This window comes from Myotis yumanensis, unplaced genomic scaffold (genome assembly GCF_028538775.1).
Source record: "Myotis yumanensis isolate MYYU_CA2020_CCGP unplaced genomic scaffold, mMyoYum1.0.hap1 SCAF_2, whole genome shotgun sequence".
Classification (NCBI taxonomy): domain Eukaryota; kingdom Metazoa; phylum Chordata; class Mammalia; order Chiroptera; family Vespertilionidae; genus Myotis; species Myotis yumanensis.
In genome coordinates, this window is record NW_027223753.1 from 70,361,574 (window position 1) to 70,381,385 (window position 19,812).

The following is a 19,812-nucleotide window of genomic DNA, read 5'->3' on the forward strand; positions in this document are numbered from 1 at the left end:
TATTGAACTTTATAAAATGCACATTTTAACAGAACGCTACAATATAGTTGAAGCTTGAGAGCATTATCCTAAGATAAGGCAGTCACAAAAAGATAAATACTATGTGATTCCACTCATGAGATACCTGGAGTAGTCAAATTCATAGAAACAGCAAATAGAATGTGTTTGCGAGGGGTTGGGGAGGGCAAAGAAAGGAGTTGTTTAATAGGTATAGTTTTTTTCATAAGATAAAGTTCTGGAAATTAGTTGCTCAAAAGATATGAATATATTTAACACTACTGTACTGTACTCTTAAAAATGGTTCAGATGGTAAATTTTGTGTTATATGTATTTTACCACAATAAAAAAGAAATTGAGAATTAATACCACATTAATGCAAACGAAGATATTGGCTAAATGTAACACTGATCTCTAAAAAGAAACACTTTATTTGATAATCATACTTTTCATTTTGCTAACAGACTTGGTGTAATACCTTTGTTCTCTGAGCTGTAAAGTAGCAATGCTTACTAGTTACATTAGATACTGTCTTTCTGAAATACTCATGAAGTTTTAAACTTTTATTTTAGGTGTAGCAATATGCACTAAAGAATAGCATTTTAACATGTTTTTCTAATTGTTTTAAAATAACTCATTTTATTTAATTAGCCAGAAAATCCTTTATTTTTGCCATTTCCCCTTCATTGAACTAATAATTGTAGAATAACTATATATGAATATTATTTCTAACTTCACCTGCTTTATTATTTTTCCAGAAACTTACAGGCTTTTCCTGCTAAGACATCAATTTGTGTCTTAGAGAAACAGAAATACTGTGAAAGATTGAAATAACCTAAATCATCCCAAACTAAGGCATACATATGTAATGAAACAACTTCTAGTACTTATATAGAAAAAGGTTTGTATTTGTTTAAAAATGGATTCATTTGTCATTTGGTTTTTAAAAAGCATTATGTGCTTTAAAGTACAATAGTCGTTACTCTTGAATATACTTTCAGTCCTATAGAACCATTTCATTTTTATATTTTAAATCTTTATTGTTGAAAGTATTACATATGTCCCATTTCCCCCGCATCTGACCCACTCCAGCCCTCCCCTATCCCCTGCCCGCCCCCCCCCCTCCCAGGCCCTCACTGCCCCATTGTCTGAATCCATGGGCCATGCATATAAGATCCTTGGTTGATTATCTCCCTCCGACCCACCCACCACCCTCTCCTTCCCTCCAAGATTCTGCACTCTGTTCCATGTTTCCATATCTCTGGATCCACTCCGTTCATCTCATCGGTTTATTTTGTTACTTAGTTTCCACATATGAGTAAGAACATGTGATACTTGTCTTTCTCTGCCTGACTTATTTTACTTAGCATGATACTCTCCAGGTCCCTCCATGCTATCTCAAGAGATTCTTCTTTTTCACTGCTGCTAGTATTCTTTGGTATAAATGTACCACAGCTTTTTTATCCACTCATCTACTGACGGGCTCTTGGGCTGTTTCCGGATCTTAGCTATTGTAAATTGTGCTGCTATGACAGGGGTGCATACATTCTTTCTGATTGGTGCTTTGGGTTTCTTAGGATATATTCCTAGAAGTAGGATCACTGGGTCAAATGGCAATTTCGTCTTTAATTTTTTAGGAAACTCCATACTGTTTTCTGTAATGGTTGCACCAGTCTCACATTCCCACCAGCAGTGTACTGCTAGGGTTCCCTTTTCTCCACATCCTCACCAGCACTTGTCATTTGTTGATGATAGCCATTTTGACAGGTGTGAAGTGATTCCTCATTGTTTTAATTTGCATGTCTCTGATGATCAATGACTTGAGCATTTTTCCATGTCTCTTGGCCATCTGTATGTTCACTTTGGAAAAGTGACTATTTAGGTCCTTAGCCCATTTTTTAATTGGATTGTCTGTTATGTTGCATGAGTTCCAAATATATATATATATATATATATATATATAGGATATTAACCCTTTATCAGATGTATCATTGCTAAATATGTTCTCCCAAATGGTAGGCTTTCTTGTTGTTTTGTTGATGGTTTCTTTTGCTGTACAGAAGATTTTTATTTTGATGTAGTCCCATTTGTTTATTTTCTGTTATTCTTAAATAATACTCTCAGTTCCTATAGAACCATTTGAAAATAACTCAGTTTTGTTTTGTTTTTCAGAACATGTATTTGTAGACATTAGAATATCAGAATTTGAAGCAATTAAGAATGTCTCTGCCAAGTAGACAAGTAGCTATTATTAACCCTCCACCACCAGAGTATATAAATACTAAGAAAAATGGGAGATTGACAAATCAACTGCAGTATCTACAAAAAGTTGTCTTGAAGGCTTTATGGAAGCATAGTTTTTCCTGGCCTTTTCTGCAGCCTGTGGATGCTGTGAAACTACAATTGCCCGTAAGTATGTCTTATAATTAATTATATTAGTGTGTTTTTTTTTTAAACAAAACTGTGTAAATCTCTAAAACAAATAAACTAGTCTTTAATATTATAAAATATCAGAGGCCCATCCCTAGGCCTGGCCAGCAATCAGGGCCACTCAGGTTCCCCACCTCCCCGCCTCCTCCTTCCCTCAGCACCCCCCTACCTCCCACCCCCCATCACCTGCCATGTTCTACATCACCCCCTGGTGGTCAGCGCATGTCATAGCGAGCGATCGAACTTCTCCCAGTTGAAATCCCAAGGAGACACTCTGCATATTAGCCTTTTATATATAGACTAGAGGCCTGGTGCACAAAAATTTGTGCACTGGGGCGGGGTGGGGGGGTTCCCCAGCCCGGCCTGTGCCCTCTCGCAGTCTGGGACCCCTCGGGAGATAACGACCTGCTGGCTTAGGCCTGCTCCCGGGTGGCAGAGGGCACGCCCAATCCCTAGGTGCAGCCCCTGGTCAGGCTCAGAGCAGGGCCTATTGGGGAGTTGGGGCGCCGCCCCATCATGCACAGAGCAGGGCCGATCTGGAGGTTGCAATGCCACCCTCAGTCACGCTCAGAGTAGGGCCAATTGGGAGGTTGGGGCACCACCCCCTGTCACACTCAAGGCAGGGTCGATGGGGAGGTTGTGGCGCCACCCCCTGTCACGCACAGAGCAGGGCTGATCAGGGGGTTGAGGAGCTCCCCACTGTCACACACAGAGCCGCAGGGCGATCAGGGGTTTTGGGCGCTGCCCCCTGTCACGCTGATCCCGGTGCCGGGAGGCATATTACCCTTTTACTATATAGCATAGAGGCCTGGTGCACGGGTGGGAGCCGGCTGGTTTGCCCTGAAGGGTGTCCTGGATCAGGGTGGGGGTCCCCACTGGGGTGCCTGGCCAGTCTGGGTGAGGGGCTGAGGGCTGTTTTCCGGAAGCGAGTGACTGAAGCTTCCAACCGCTCCTTGTTTTCTTTTCTTTTTTTTTATTCTGGGCCAGCTTTAGCTCTGAGGCCTTGCCACTGAAAACATCGATACAATGTTGCTAAAGCCCGGCTGACTGAAAGCCGGTTTCTGGGCTTTTGTTTAGCTTCTTATTTGCAACATAGTACATAGTTGCTTAGAGTTGCAACTGAGAGGCCGGAAAGTGAGGTGGGGAACGTTGGAGTCCGTAGTCACTGAAGCAAGCGAGCCTCATGTTTGCTTCCAGCTGCCTGGCTGCCGGCTGCCATCTTGGCTGACAGTTAATTTGCATATACTCACTGATTAGCCAATGAAAAGGGTAGCGGTCGTACGCTAATTACCATGTTTCTCTTTTATTAGTGTAGATAGATATTTAATAAGCACCTGATTTACTCAGGACCACTAAAGAATACCCCAATGAGTATTTTTTCCTAAACAACAAAGCTCATTTTTCTGAGTATTGAAATTATTGTTTTAACAGTTTGTGTACATGCTTTCTTGTCATAGCTTATGTCACTTGACTTTTATTTTGTTACTTCTCATCCAAAGATATTTTTCTATTGATTTTTAGAGAGAGTGGTAGGGAGGGGCGGGAGAGAGACAGAGAGAAACATTGATGTGAGGGAAACATATTGATTGGTTGCCTGCAACTGAGATATGTGCCCTTGACTGGAATTGAACTGGGGACCAATAGAGCAGGCTAATGCTCTATCCACTAAGCCAAAACAGCTAGGGCGTCACTTGACTTTTTAATGTGGTTGTCATGAATGTTGCTCTTGACAGTTCCTGGCAGATTGCTGCATCACAAATAGAATTCAACTTTAGGCCGAAACCGGTTTGGCTCAGTGGATAGAGCGTCGGCCTGCGGACTGAGAGGTCCCAGGTTCGATTCCGGTCAAGGGCATGTACCTGGGTTGCGGGCACATCCCCAGTGGGAGATGTGCAGGAGGCAGCTGGTCGATGTTTCTCTCTCATCGATGTTTCTAACTCTCTATCTCTATCCCTTCCTCTCTGTAAAAAATCAATAAAATATATTAAAAAAAGAATTCAACTTTAGGTTTTACGTTAGGAATTTTTAATCATCTTATAACAGAATGGCTAAGTAATCCTATATAATAAAAGGCTAATATGCAAATCAACCGAATGGCAGAACAACTGGTCACTATGATGCCCACTGACCACCATGGGTCAGACGCTCAATGCAGGAGCTGCCCCCTGGTGGTCAGTGCTCTCCCACAGGGGGAATGCTGCTCAACCAGAAGCCAGGCTCACAGCTGGCAAGCGCAGGGGTGGTGGCAGGAGCCTCCCTTGCCTCCAAGGCAGCCCTAAGGACCCCCCCCCCCCCCCCAGGGGGAGCAGGCCTAAGCTGGCAGTCAGACATCTCCCAAGGGGTCCCGGACTTACAAGAGGGTGCAGGCCAGGCTGAGGGACACCCCCCAAAAAATGTCATGCACTGGGCCTCTAGTGTATAAAATAAAAGTAAGTCATGGAACTGGGATTATACTCTGGATCTCTCAGAGTCGATAAACACTAATTTATTTTTCTTCATGCCCTTTTTATTTTCCAGTATGATTCTACTTTTACATTCTTGTGTTTGTTATTTTTAATGATTATTTTTTTTCCCTTCTGAAAAATAATGCTATGGCAATCAGATTTATTTTATAACTGATGGTTTTGGTTTACAGATTATGGCATTCCTTAAATTTCTTTGTGTGCCAATTGTAGTTCATTCATTAATACTAACATTTGTAATGTCTTTTTGAAAACTATAGGATTATTATACCATTATCAAAAACCCAATGGATTTAAGTACAATTAAGAAGCGCTTGGAAAATAAGTATTATGTGGAGGCTTCAGAATGCATAGAAGACTTCAGAACAATGTTCTCAAATTGTTATTTATACAACAAGGTATGTAAGCCTTATGCTTGCTAATTCTATGCTGTTACATATAGGAGATGTATATAAACAAGTGAACTGATTTCAAATATAAAGTCTTGATTTGGGGTATTTTACGTATTTTTAAGGATAATGATTTTTTTTACTAGTTTTCCTAATTTTCACCTATCAATATTTGTTCAGTCTATTTGCTATATTTTTTCCTGAATATCTATAATGACTTATTATGCTTTTAAAAATGAAATACCAATGATAGCTGGCTTCTGTGGGTAAAGTATTATTTCAAAATATTCTCCAATGCACTTCTGCCATTTTAGTTATAAGATGATAAATCTCATTATATACTAATCTTGTTTAGATTTTCATGTTGTGAATCCCTGGCCATAACCTAAGAAGCTAAACAAATTACAAACTTCATGACAAATTTAAGATCAGACATATTTCTCTGTTATATCCCAGTAGTAGTATTTGCATCTGTTAATGCATTAGCCTGTTTGATAATATATGTGGTCATTTTGAACATAATCTTCACATTTCATCCATGAAATTGGATTCCTAACTCTTCTGTGATATCTAATCATTTTAAACTTATGTCCCATTTATTCAGAATCACTAGTGACATAGAAAGGTAATAGAGGTTTTTATTTGCTTCCCAAGGTAATTATCAGTGCCCTTTAGCCAATATCATTTTTTTTTTAATTCAGAACCACTGATACTCTCAAAGTACCATTGGCAACCTGGTTTTAATTTAACAATTCCATATTGTTAAATTAACAATTTCATATTGAACATTAAAAAATAAAGTTCAGTAATTCTCCTGAGATTCAGGTAACCAGGGCCAGCCGAGGCTTGTGCTGCCGGCAGTGGCAGCAGCAGAGGTGTGATGGGTGTCGCCTTCCTCTGGTCACGGGGTCACCTCCCACCCCTGAGGGCTCCTGGACTGTGAGAGGGGGCAGGCCGGGCTGAGGGAACCCCCGGTGAATTTTCATGCACTGGGCCTCTACTTTAAAAATAAAGTTCAGTAATTCTCCTGAGCTCCCTAACTTAGAAATAAGTGTTCTCGGCGTTAGACTTTTGCTTTGTAATTTATTTGAGGGGTTTTTTTTTCCCTCCCCTCAATAGTAAAGCAAAGTAAAGTAGTTAGGATTTAAAAATTGAGTTCAATAATGTCATTTTATTGTTTAGTTAACTGAAAACTGAATTGGGACAAGTCAAGTAATTTGCATAGCCATGAATAAGTTTTGTAACGTATTTGTGAGGTAGAAATTTTAATTTCTAATACTTTTCATATTAGTCGGATTGGTTGAGTTGTAACTCTAATGCTCAAAAGGCATCTCGGGTACTTTTTAGAAGTTAAAGGGGTAGGATGTTAGAATTTAAAATATGAGCTGCTACACTTTTTTCTAAACTTAATTTAGAAGTGATAGATGAAAAGTGCTAAGTTACTACCTTCTATAAGATAGCCTGATTTATAGAAACTTGGTACTAATATTTGTAATATCTTCTTGAAAACCATTGGATTAATATACCATTATATTTTAAAAAACAATGGATTTAAGTACGATTAAGATGTACTTGGTACAGTGGCCATACAGTGTAACGTTATGGCATATTTTATATATTTTGTAGCCTGGAGATGACATTGTTCTTATGGCACAAGCTCTAGAGAATTTATTTAAACAGAAATTATTACAGATGCCAAAAGAAGAGCAAGTTGTGGGTGGTAAGGAAAGAATAAAGAAAGGTAAGCCAGAAGTTTATGTTCTCTTTCTCTTTCATATATATGAGTGTGTGTGTGTGTGTGTGTGTGTCCAAGGTGTCTGAAAGTTTTGCTTATGTTTACTACCACCTGTCTGTTAGTCTGAGTTTATGTTACACATCTTTTTGAGTAAAATTGATAAGCCTACCATTAACAACAGGTTTTGAAGTCTTTGCTAAATATAAATTGGCCTAACACTATTCAACAGGTGTGTGTGGGAGGGTTTAAAGGAAGAGTGGGAATGTGCCATGTTTATATTGCTAAAAAGTTGAATTAAATGGATTAGTGTAAAATACTAAAAAAAATATCTTAGCTTTGTATTTTACTCAAATATTCGTTCACACTTTACCAGGCACTCAACAGAATGTAGCAGTTTCTTCTGTTAAAGAAAAACAGTCTCCTAAAGGATCAGAAAAAGTATTTAAGCCGCAAGTGAGTCCCTCTGTATTTCCTGAATCATCTACTTCTCCTTTAAATATGGCACAAGGTGCTCCACCCAACTCTACCTCACAAACAGTGGCTCAGGCAAGTTTACTGCAGCTTTAAAATAGTTGAGTGTAAGTTTGATTGTTGAGATGTCTATACTTTAAAAAAGTTAATATGAAAATTGGCCTTTAGTTTATAGTGGCCAATCCTACAGTGGTCTGTATACATGTTATGAACAGAAACTTATATGTGAACCAAATTTTGGAGATTTCTTTCTTTTTTTTAAATTTTTTATTTATTTCTTAATTAAATCTTTATTGTTCAGATTATTACAGTTCCTCTTCCCCCTCCCCCCCATAGCGCCCCTCCACCCATTTCCCCCCCACACCCTCCTCCCTCACCCCCCCCCCCCCCCCGCCCACTGTCCTCATCTATAGGTGCATGATTTTTGTTCAGTCTCTTCCTGCATCTCCCACACCCCTTTCCCCCCCAAGAATAGTCAGTCCACTCCCTTTCTATGCCCCTGATTCTATTATATTCACCAATTTATTCTGTTCATCAGATTATTTATTCACTTGATTTTTAGATTCACTTGTTGATAGGTATGTATTTGTTGTTCATAATTTGTATCTTTACCTTTTTCTTCTTCCTCTTCTTAAAGAATACCTTTCAGCTTTTCATATAATACTGGTTTGGTGGTGGTGAACTCCTTTAGCGTTTCCTTATCTGTGAAGCTCTTTATATGACCATCACTTCTGAATGATAGCTTTGCTGGATAAACTACTCTTGGTTGTAGGTTCTTGGCATTCATCACTTTGAATATTTCTTGCCACTCCCTTCTGGCCTGCAAAGTTTCTGTTGAGAAATCAGCTGACAGTCGTATGGGTACTCCCTTTTAGGTAACTGTCTTTCTCTTGCTGCTTTTAAGATTCTCTCTTTGTCTTTTGCTCTTGGCATTTTAATGATGATGTGTCTTGGTGTGGTCCTCTTTGGATTCCTTTTGTTTGGGGTTCTATGTGCTTCCTGGACTTGTAAGTCTACTTCTTTCACCAGGTAGGGGAAGTTTTCTGTCATTATTTCTTCAAATAGGTTTTCAATATCTTGCTCTCTCTCTTCTTCTGGCACCCCTATAATTCGGATGTTGGTACGGTTGAAGCTGTCCCAGAGGCTCCTTACACTATCTTCGTATTTTTGGATTCTTTTTTCATTTTGCTTTTCTGGTTGGGTGTTTTTTGCTTCTTCATATTTCAAATCGTTGACTTGATTCTTACAATCCTCTGGTCTGCTGTTGGGAGTCTGTATAATATTCTTTCTTTCAGTCAGTGTATGCTTAATTTCTAGTTGGTTCTTTATCACAACATCGAGGGTCTCTTTAGATTTCTTGAGGGTCTCATTAAGTTTATCGGCGGTTTCTAGAAAATTCTTGAAAAACCTTAAAAGTGTGGTTTTGAACTCTATATCCAACAGTTTGCTTTCCTCCGTTTCTGTCATTTGTGTCCTGTTTTTTTTTGTCTCCACATTTTTTTATGGGCTTCGCTGTGTCAATAGAGTGGCTTTTTGTACTAGGTGTCCTATAGGGCCCAGTGGCTCAGCCTCCCCAATTACCTGAGGTAGACACTCTTGGTGCACCTCCTTGTGGGCTTTGTGCACAGTCTTGTTGTAGTTAAGCCTTGATTTTTGTAGGTATCACTGGGAGGAATTGACCTCCAGGCCAATTGGCTGTGAAAATCAGCTGTGTCTGCAGTGGGAGAACTTCTGTGCTGGAGACACCCCTCTGGGGCAAGACTTGCTTCAGTGGGGCTTTGGTGCTCACTGAGTCTGCTCCCTGAGTGTGTCTTTATGAATCCGAGGAGCCGCAATCTGGATGGTCCCACTCTGACCACCGGGGTATACTGGCTCCTGGATCTCTAAGGAGGTGCTAATCTAGCCTCTGCCTGCAGCTATCCAGCAGGAGCCAGCTGTGACTCAATGCAAGTTGCCCTGGGGCCTTGGGCCAACTGCAGTTTGTTAGGTAATTATCAGATTGCAAAGGGCCAGGCCTTTCATATGCAAAAGCCTCAGTGGCTTGGGCAGGGCATCAACAGGGCGGAGTGAGCAGTTATGGCCGCTCTCAGTCCTGCCCTCAGAGGCCCTGCTTCTCAGTGTCCCAGCAATCGCTGCAAGCACCCCTGAGAGAAAGCTGCCCTCGAGATCCGACCGATGCCAGACAATCCAGTTTCTCCTGTATGAGTCTGGGTCCCCAGAGACTCGCCCGGAACTGGAGCTCAGAGCTTGAGACTCTATCCTGATTTAAAAAGACAAGGGTGTCCTCAGCCGCCAGCCCTCTCCGCATGCACCTCTGTACCTCTATTTTACTTCCGCACCGCACCTCCTCTGAGTCTCGGTATGCTTTTCTCTTTCCTTCTAGTTGTAGAATTTTCACTCAGCCAGCCTTCCTGTGGTTCTGGATGATGTCTGTTCTGTCTTTTAGTTGTATTTTTGAAGTGGTTGTGCGAGGCAGCAATCTCGGGTGTTTACCTATGCCGCCATCTTGGTTTCTCTTCTGGAGATTTCTTAGGTAGGATTTGAACTGGTTTAGAATCTTTGTTGTTTCTTTTATATGTATGTGTGATGTAACGTATTTACTCACAATTTGGTGGGTCAATAACTTTCTTTTAAAATTCATACACTCTAGCTGATTTCAGGTATTCAAAAACTTTTTGTATAACTGACTTTTATTTTCTATCTTTCATTGGTCTCAAAGGTTTACACAAGAGAATACTTGCAGGGTTGGAAGAAAAACATATAAATTACTTACTTTGTCTATAAAAGAGAAAATAACTTTTACTAATATGTAATATGTGGAAGACTTGGTGCTAATAATGCTTTCCTTTGTTTTTTTAAGAAAATTGTTGCTCTGAATGTCACCTTATAGTTTTATTGTTGAATTGTTTTGTTTTAGGTTACAAAGGGTGTAAAGAGGAAAGCAGATACAACAACTCCTACAACTTCAGTAGTTAAAGCAAGTGGTGAACCTTCCCCAGCACTTCCAGAAAAAAAAACAGCCAAAATGCCACCCGTAAAAGAAAGTGGGGGGAAGAATGTTTTGCCGAATTCTCAGCAACAATATAAAGTCAAAGTAACTGAACCATTAAGGCACTGTAGTGAAATTCTGAAAGAACTATTTGCAAAGAAGCACTTTTCATATGCATGGCCGTTTTATAATCCTGTTGATGTTAATGCATTGGGACTCCATAACTACTATGACATTGTGAAAAATCCAATGGATCTTGGAACTATCAAGGTAAATGTCTTAATAGGAGGGACTTCTTTTCCTGATTATAAAAGTCATTGTGTCCTTGGAAAGAAATTTTAAATTCAGAAAATGATAAAGAAGAAAATTTAAATCATTAGTAGTCTAACCACCTGGTGCGAATCATGGGAACATTTAACAGTATATTTTTTTATTTTCTTCTAATCAAACATATCTATGGTTCTTTCCTATAATATTTGAGTTACAGTATATAACTGTACCCTGAATTTTTATTTACTATATTGTGAACATTATTTCATTATATATTCAATAATTTTTTTTCCTCACCTGAGGATATGTTTATTTTAGAGAGAGAGAGAGGATAAAAAAATTGATTGGTTGAATCTATCTTCCTGGTAAATTGTACTCATTGTACTCCTTAATTATTGTCTGGAACAGAGATTTTTAACCTTTTTCATCTCATGGCACACACAAACTAATTACTGAAATTCTGTAGCTCACAAAAAAAGCCCTATATTTTTTGCCAGTCTCACAAAAGAAAAATAGGTATGAGTTTTATTCATTCACACCAATGGCTATTCTTCTGTTAGCTGTTGTCATTTTTTAACTTGACAATCTAAAGGAAAGGAGGTCAGTGCCCCTGATAAGTAATTGGAATTCTTGTGGCACACCAGTGTGCCACCGAACATTGGCTGCAAAATCACTGGTCTGGAAGTTTGGTTTTTATTTAACTTTAAGTTTATTAACCTGTTACTAAATTTTGTGTTTACCATCATTTTTTTCATCTTACTTTTTCCTCTGTTTTTTTTCCTTTTCACAAAAGTGCAAATGTGTGGCTCTTCCATGAGGGCTTAGGTGTCTATATTTTGTCTTTATTCTTTTTTTTTAAGTAAATTTTTAGCTTCAGACACTATGGCTCAGTTGGCTATAGTCGTCCTGTACACCAAAAGGTAGGGAGTTAAATTCCCTGATCCCAATCAGAGCACATTCAAATCTCCAGTGATCTGATGGGTAGAAAATTGTTTCATGCTTTTGTTTTACATTTCTTCAATTACAAATGAAGTCTGGCATGTTACATTTGTTTATTGGCCTTTTGTATTTGTTTATGAATTGTTCATTAATACACACGTTTTGCCCAGCAGTCTAAAGGATTTACTTGTCTGTTGGTAGTTTTTATTTTATAGTGTCTGCCTAACTGGCTACTCTACATCCTCATTCTTCTATATCAGTGGTTCTCAACTTTCCTAATGCCGCGACCCTTTAATACAGTTCCTCATGTTGTGGTGACCCCCAACCATAAAATTATTTTTGTTGCTACTTCATAACTGTAATTTTGCTACTGTTATGAATCGTAATGTAAATATCTGATATGCAGGATGTATTTTCATCGTTACAAATTGAACATAATTAAAGCATAGTGATTAATCACAAAAACAATATGTAATTATATATGTGTTTTCCGATGGTCTTAGGTGACCCACGTGAAAGGGTTGTGCGACCCCTGTGAAAGGGTCGTTTGACCCCCAAAGGGGTCTCGACCCACAGGTTGAGAACTGCTGTTCTATATACTTAATATGCAGCTACCTAAAAATGTAACCCTTGCTGATAATTTCTTTTCTGTTCACTTTTAAATGTCTTCATTCCTAGGACAATTGTAATATACATCTTAGATGTAGGTGCCCTTTTCACTGCTTTTCTATATTCAAATTTGTCTATCCAAGATTATCTGAAAACATCTTGTTTTCCTGCTGTTGTGATTTTATTCCTATTCTTTTTTTTTACTTGGAATGCCCTCCTTTCTTATCTCTAAACACTTAATATAGGTGGTCAAATAATTATTGGCTATGTTTGTGAATCCTGTAATTTTTCATTTATTTAGAGAAAAATGGACAACCAAGAATATAAGGATGCATATGAATTTGCTGCAGATGTTAGATTAATGTTCATGAATTGCTACAGATACAATCCTCCAGATCATGAAGTAGTGACAATGGCAAGAATGCTCCAGGTAAGTTGTTACCTGTGCTCTGAAAGTGAATTTCCTTTGAATATAGTTTAGAAATTTTAGAACCATAACTCAAGAGATAAAGAATAACACCCAAGTAGTAAAATACAATTTTTAAATTGGTGGGATGGTTTGTTTCTTGGGGTATAGCATCCTTTAGTAGCAAATCTTTTAACAAAGTGCCCACCATACAGAGGATATTGTGTTAGTGAAACGGGGACAGTAGATATCTCAGATAGGGTTGAGTGGAGCCCATGTCCCACTAAAGGAAAGACCTAAGGACTTTTGAGGCTGAACTATTGGGAGGTAGTAGACTGCCAACCACAGGGCAGGAGATCTGTGAAAGAAGATTCCCAATATTACTTGGTCTGTGTTACCTGAAAAAAGTGAGAAATGTTGCTATGGTTGGCTGGAGGGAAAGCATGAGTATTATATTTCTTCTTCTGGTAATTGTGATCTAGTTTTATAGAGATATAATTGGCATGTAACACTGTATATGTTTTAAGTTTTACACATAATGACCTGATAAATGTATATATTACAAAATGATGACCACAAGGAAAACCAGACTATTATAAAAATATGACACCAAAATGTAGCTTTTGTTAAAAGGGGACAGTGCTGCATTAAATAAAAAATACAGAAAACCTTAACAGTCTGATTTTCCATTATAGGATGTTTTTGAAATGCATTTTGCAAAGATCCCAGATGAACCTGTTGAGAGTAAGCCTGTATATAATATCAAAACAGATATCACAAAGTCCCTTAGTAGAGAAAGCAGTACTGAAACTTCCTCTGAAGATAACTCTTCTGATGATTCTGAAGATGATGAAGTTCAGTGTATTGCAAAGCTTAAGAAGCAGGTAGCTAAGTGTATTGATACAAGTTTTTGTATTTATATGAGCTGTTCCTGCTGATCCTATTTACTAAAAGCGTAATATGCTAAATGTCTGACTGCTCATTCGACCATTCATTTGATCATTCTACCAGTCACTATGACACACACTGACCACTAGGGGGCAGGCATTCCAATCGGTAAGTTAGCTTGCTGCTGGGGGACTGGGCGAGACAGGCTGGACATGCCCTGGAGCCCTCCCGCGGTCCTGCCCAGGCTGGCCAGCCCCAATCGGCCCCGATTGCCGACTAGGCCAAGGGACCCCACCAGTGCATGAATTCGTGCACTAGGCCTCTAGTCTATTATAAAATCCTTTGTGTAGATTAAAAGCTGTTATATCTACATCACTTAGCAACTGTAGCTCTATTTACCTATTGACACGTTTATAATGTTTAATATTATTTCCTACTAAAATATCTATATCTTAAAATCTTGTTATTTATATATTTTTTTATTTTACTTTTTAAAATATATTTTTATTGATTTCAGAGATGGGGGGGGAGAGAGAGAGAGAGAGAGAAACATCAATGATGAGAGCCATTGATCGGCTACCTCCTATACAGCCCCTTACTGATGATTGAGCCCACAACCCAGGCATGTGCCCTGAGTAGGAATCAAACCCAGGACCCTTCAGTCTGCAGGTCGACACTATCCAGTTAGCCAAAATGGCCAGGGCTATTTATATTTTTAACCACAATGAGCTAATTTGCTTTGAAATGATTTATATTTCATAATCAGAGATATTTTATGGATGATATCTTTAATATTTGCTACCTTTTTTGATAAAATGTTAAGCTGCTCTAAGCTAAAGCCTGAAAAATCAATTATTAAAAACTTAAGACTATCTGAAATGCTAATTATTCTAGGACTCGTTTAGATGAATATTTAAGCTTATGGGGTGAGCCCATGATAGATAGTGTTTATAATTTAATATATACCCTTCAATATAATGAATTCATAAAATGAAATTCAAACTCAAGAGAAAAGTTATATTAAATGAATCTAAAATATAATGTGAAGGATACTCTTGACTTTTGAGTGCATCATTTTATTCTAGTGTCTTTAATTATTTAATTATTATCTAATTTTTCCTTCATCAGATTAAAGCTGTTCATGATCAACTGCAGGTTCTATCCCAAGTACCACACCATAAGCTAAAAAAAAAAGACAAATCTAAACGGGAAAAGAAAAAAGGAAAGGTTAATAACACAGATGAAAATCCAAGAAAGAAGTTTAAGCAAATGAAAATAAAGGAGAAATCTAAGAGCAAGTAAGTATCTTTTATGATGCTTTATTAAAAGAATATTATGTAAAACTGGAGTCCCAGTGCACGAATCTGTGCACCGGTGGGGTCCCTAGGCCTCACTGGTGATCAGGGCCGATAAGGGCCATCTTGCCCGGTCCCGATCAGGGCCAGGCCGATTGGGGCCTGCCATCTAGGGGGAGAGAAAGGAGAGGGACTGGGGGAGGTTGGCCGGCTTGCTGTGGGGGTGGGGGGGGGGGACTGTGGGAGGTTGGCCAGCTGGCCTCTATCGGGACAGATCAGGGCCAGCCGACTGGGGGGAGGGACTGCAGGAGGTTGTACGGCCGCAAGAGGTTGGCTGTGGGAGCACACTGATCACCAGGGGGCAGCTCCTGCACCCTGGTGGTCAGTGAGCATCATAGCAACTAGTCTACCGGTCATTCAGTCATAACAGTCGCTTAGGCTTTCATATATTGTAAAATAGATTTGACTAAATTTAATTTTTGTTGCAGTGAGCAAAAGAAGAGGCAACAACCAGTGTTGGCTCTGGAATCTGAGGATGAAGATAATGCTAAACCTATGAGCCATGATGAGAAAAGGCGGTTAAGTTTGGATATAAACAAACTCCCTGGAGATAAACTTGGAAAAGTCCTTCATATAATACATTCAAGAGAACCTTCACTGAGAAATTCTAACCATGAGGATATAGAGATAGACTTTGAAACACTGAAAACAACAACACTAAGAGAGCTAGAAAAATATGTTGCTGCATGTCTAAGAAAAAGACCACTAAAACCTCATGGTAGGTATCCTATATAATAAAGACCTAATATGCTAATGCTCATCACACCATCATGTCATAATGACCTATCAGCAGGAAGCTGTGTGTGCCGCAGGCACGGCTACGTGCTGGGCGAGGCGCACATGGGTGGGTCGGGACTTGACGCTGCGTCCTTCCAGACAAAACTGCCTAAGGCTCAGGCAAGCTACAGATGGCAGCTGCCGCTGCCCAGGGCCAGCCCGAGGCTTAGGCAAGCTATGGATGGTGGCTGCTGCTGCCCAGGGCCTGAGACTCAGGCAACGAGGGCTGGGCCGAGGCTCAGGAAAACCTCGGTGGCTGCAAGGGCCAATGCTCAGGCAGCCACACGGCTGGCAGTGGCAGCAGCAGAGGCATGATGGGGCCATCACCTTCCCCTGATGTCCAGGTCACCTCCTGCAGAGGGAGCCCAGAGGCAGCAGCAGCAAGGAGTGATGGGGGCGGTGCCTTTCCCTGATTGGCTGCGGGGAGTGGGACATCCTCTGAGGGCTCCCTGACTGTGAGAGCGTGCAGGCCGGGCTGAGGGACCCCTCCCAGTGCATGAATTTTCGTGCACCAGGCCTCTAGTTTCTATATATGAGTAGATATCATTCTGATGTTCACTACTTTTAAGTTTGCTCACTCTTTTACTTTTGTCCTAAATCACACAGGTAAGAAAATAATGAAGTCAAATGAAGAACTTCATGCACAGAAAAAACAGCAGTTGGAAAAGCGATTACTAGATGTCAATAATCAGTTAAATTCCAGAAAATGCCAAACAAAATGTAGGTGGTCATTTTCAGATGTTCCTGTGACTATGGGGTTTCCCCAAAAAATGTCTAGACACACTTTGAATAATTATATAGGCACTGTTTATTAAAAAACATTTCATTTTCAAAATTGAGCTATTAGCTATTAAAGTGTGTATACATTTTATGGGGACACCTACTGGCATTTCAATGTGTTTCCCTATTTTGTAGCTGAGAAAACGCCATCATCCACAGCTGTTGTTGGAATTGGTTCCCGATTGAGTGACAGCAGCAGCAGTTCGTCAGAGTCTGAAAGTAGTAGCAGTGATTCAGTTACTTCAGACAGCAGTGATTCCGAATCAGGTTAGCTATCCCCTTAAGTGCACCTCTGGTTGTGGGAAAATTTTTGAAATGTTTGTTACCCAGAAAGTATGGCTTGGATGCCACACTTATTATTTAATCCCATGTTTGATGACATCACTATTTTCTTTAAGAGGTACTGTGTAAAATAAACTTCATATTATATGTATGTGGCTTACAGGCTTGTAATATTGAAAATAATTTTACTAAAGGTGGGATAGCCTCTTAGTACATAATACCAGATCAAATCTTAATACCAGAAACTATCAAATAACAAAATGCTGGTCTTCTGTTTCTAAGATAAAAGGTTAAGGACATTTTTCATATCAGATCACTCTAATGTTGCAAAGCATGTCCTATTGTGACAATATATTCTGATTCAAATAATCATTTTGAATTAAGAAACCAGTCATCCTAGAAACTGTAAAACAGGTTTTTTCACTTCTATATTGTCTTCACCATAGAAGATGATCTTTCATTTATAAAAAATTATACTTTAAATTCAGACTCTCACTTATGCTAAAGTACCACATTACCTTGTACAGCTTATTGTCAGCTTTATCAAACTTAACTCATTCCTGTTTTCTTCATGCACTTTCATTGATGGTTATGTAGCTGACAAGTAACCTCTGCCCCAAGGAACGAAGTGGTAGTAGCATTCATCATTGTTCACCAAAGGCAAATTCAGAATACAGAACACTTTGGTGCTAAAATTTTGCTTTATTTTAAAATGAGATGTATGTTTGTCATAAAATTCAGATCTTTTTTTAAAAAAAAGACAAAAAACAAACGTCCAACATAGAATATTGGCACATCAGGTATTCCTACAAACTATTAGAATATCCTTCTTATTTCAATCTGGCAGTAAGGATTTGCTGGCGTGCACCGCATTCTGTTTTCACTTTTGCTTCTGTTTAGTAAGTATTTATGTGGTGCTGATTGCTGTATTTTGTTTTTACATTTCTAAAGTACACAGTGTTAAATATTTTTGTTAGAATAAACAGAACTTATAATTTTGTTGGAATTTGTCATGCCAGAAAAAACTTAATTTAGGGCTCTTATATATTATTTTACTTTTAAGCATAAAACAATGCTGGGGAAACTCTTAAGTTGCATTTAGATTCTTAAATTGTAATAGCATTTGTAATTCCATTTAATAAAGCATTTTTGGCCTAATAAGTTAGAGCACTTTGTCTTTTATTTGTAGGATAGAACTCATATTGGAACTGTTAGTTTGAATTATCTAATTACATACTGACTTCTTTTCCATAAATTCCTTGCGTATTAGAGGAAAAGTACTATATACAGAGTGCTTTAACAGAGTACCTCAATTTTAATTTTAATTATCAGTTTCTGATAGAATCTTCCAAAATATTGCATGAAGGAAAGAAAATGTTTTTCATCCACTATGTGTTCTTAAAATGTTGTGTTTTTTGTTGCCATTGTTTATATATACATATATATAACATATATATTATGTTTTTATGATTTTAGAGAGAGGAGAGAGATAGAAACATCAATGATGAGAGAGAATCATTGATCGCCTGCCTCCTACATGCCTCGTGATGGGGATTGAGCCTGAAACCTGAGCATGTTCCCTGATGGGGAATTGAACCGTGACCTTCTGGTTCATGGGTTGACACTCAACAGCTAAGCCACACCAGCTGGGCGTTATATATATATTTAAGTTTGTTGGAGTGACTAGTTAATAAAATTATATACATTCAAGTGTACAATTCTATGATTAATCATCTGTATATTAAATTGTGTGCCTACCGCTCAAAGTCAAATCTTTCATCACTATATATTTGACTCCTTTTATCCCTTACTATCTTCTCAACCCCTATTCCCTCTGGTATAATATTATGTTTTTCAAACTTTCTAGCAGAATAACTTGGCCTCAGAATTCTAATTTTAAAATTCTTATTTTATGACATTATTGTTTAATGTCATCTTTTTCAAAAAGCAGGAACTATTTTAAAAAATCATTATTTAAAAAATCCAATTAGCAGCCCTGGCTAGTGTGCCTCAGTTGGATTTTGGAGCATTTTTCCATACACTGAAAAGTGGCAGGTTCAATTTCCAGTTATGGCATATAACCAGGTTGTGGGTTTGATTCCCTATGGGGGTGCAAGCAGGGGGCAACCAATCAATGTTTCTCTCCCCCCTCCTTTCCTCTCTCTAAAATCAATTAAAATTATGTATATAAAATTAAAACTATATATTTAAAGTAGCAAAAGTTTTATACTTCATTCCACATTATAATAGTATATAGGTTTGTGACACAAAGGCAGTTTGTCTTTTTTAAAAATATGTATTTTATTGATATTTTACAGAGAGGAAGGGAGAGAGATAGAGAGTTAGAAACATCGATGAGAGAGAAACATCGATCAGCTGCCTCCTGCACGCCCCCTACTGGAGATGTGCCCACAACCAAGGTACATGCCCTTGACTGGAATTGAACCTGGGACCCTTCAGTCCACAGGCTGACACTCTATCCACTGAGGCAAACCGGTTAGGGCCAGTTTGTCTTTTAACATGATAGTATGAGTTATCATTTACCTTTGAAATTTATATTTTATGAATATTCAAACTGTATACTTAATTGAAAAATAATTATATTTTTGCTTAATAAATTAGTAAATGAAAGCAATAAGACCCTTTGTCCTACATATTAACTTCAGTTGTGCCCATTAAAATACTGTAAGACTCCTAATTTCTAGTGTGTGAGCTAAGAACATTTTTACTTCTCCTGAGAACAATAAAAATATATAAATGGATTGTAAATTATGAAAAGTAATCATTAGTTATCAATGACAATAACTATTGTAAAAATAAGTTACTCATTTACCATTCTTAATTATGCACATGACATTTTCAGGGAGTAAACAAATGCCAAGTCTGAGTTTAAAGGTGGGAGGAAATAGGTCTATTCACTGAAAAAATATAATTTTTGAAAACGAGGCATATGAGCAAAAACTTCATTAACATGCTTAAAAATTAACTGAAAATACATATAAGATTTTGTAGCTTTTTTCCCCAAATTATAAG

The 19,812-nt window shown here is 38.4% G+C and overlaps 1 protein-coding gene across 1 annotated transcript in view; it reads left to right on the forward strand.

The window, feature by feature from the left end:
• The first annotated feature begins 2,217 nt into the window (after window positions 1–2,217).
• BRDT (bromodomain testis associated) overlaps window positions 2,218–19,812 on the forward strand; it is a 34,489-nt gene continuing 16,894 nt past the window's right edge. The window contains exons 1-11 of the mRNA XM_070403412.1: window positions 2,218–2,406; window positions 5,150–5,287; window positions 6,905–7,019; window positions 7,387–7,559; window positions 10,402–10,743; window positions 12,593–12,721; window positions 13,393–13,581; window positions 14,714–14,883; window positions 15,369–15,658; window positions 16,324–16,437; window positions 16,633–16,764. Of these exons, the coding sequence (XP_070259513.1) occupies window positions 2,218–2,406; window positions 5,150–5,287; window positions 6,905–7,019; window positions 7,387–7,559; window positions 10,402–10,743; window positions 12,593–12,721; window positions 13,393–13,581; window positions 14,714–14,883; window positions 15,369–15,658; window positions 16,324–16,437; window positions 16,633–16,764 (1,981 nt within the window). The remainder of the gene's footprint in view (window positions 2,407–5,149; window positions 5,288–6,904; window positions 7,020–7,386; window positions 7,560–10,401; window positions 10,744–12,592; window positions 12,722–13,392; window positions 13,582–14,713; window positions 14,884–15,368; window positions 15,659–16,323; window positions 16,438–16,632; window positions 16,765–19,812) is intronic.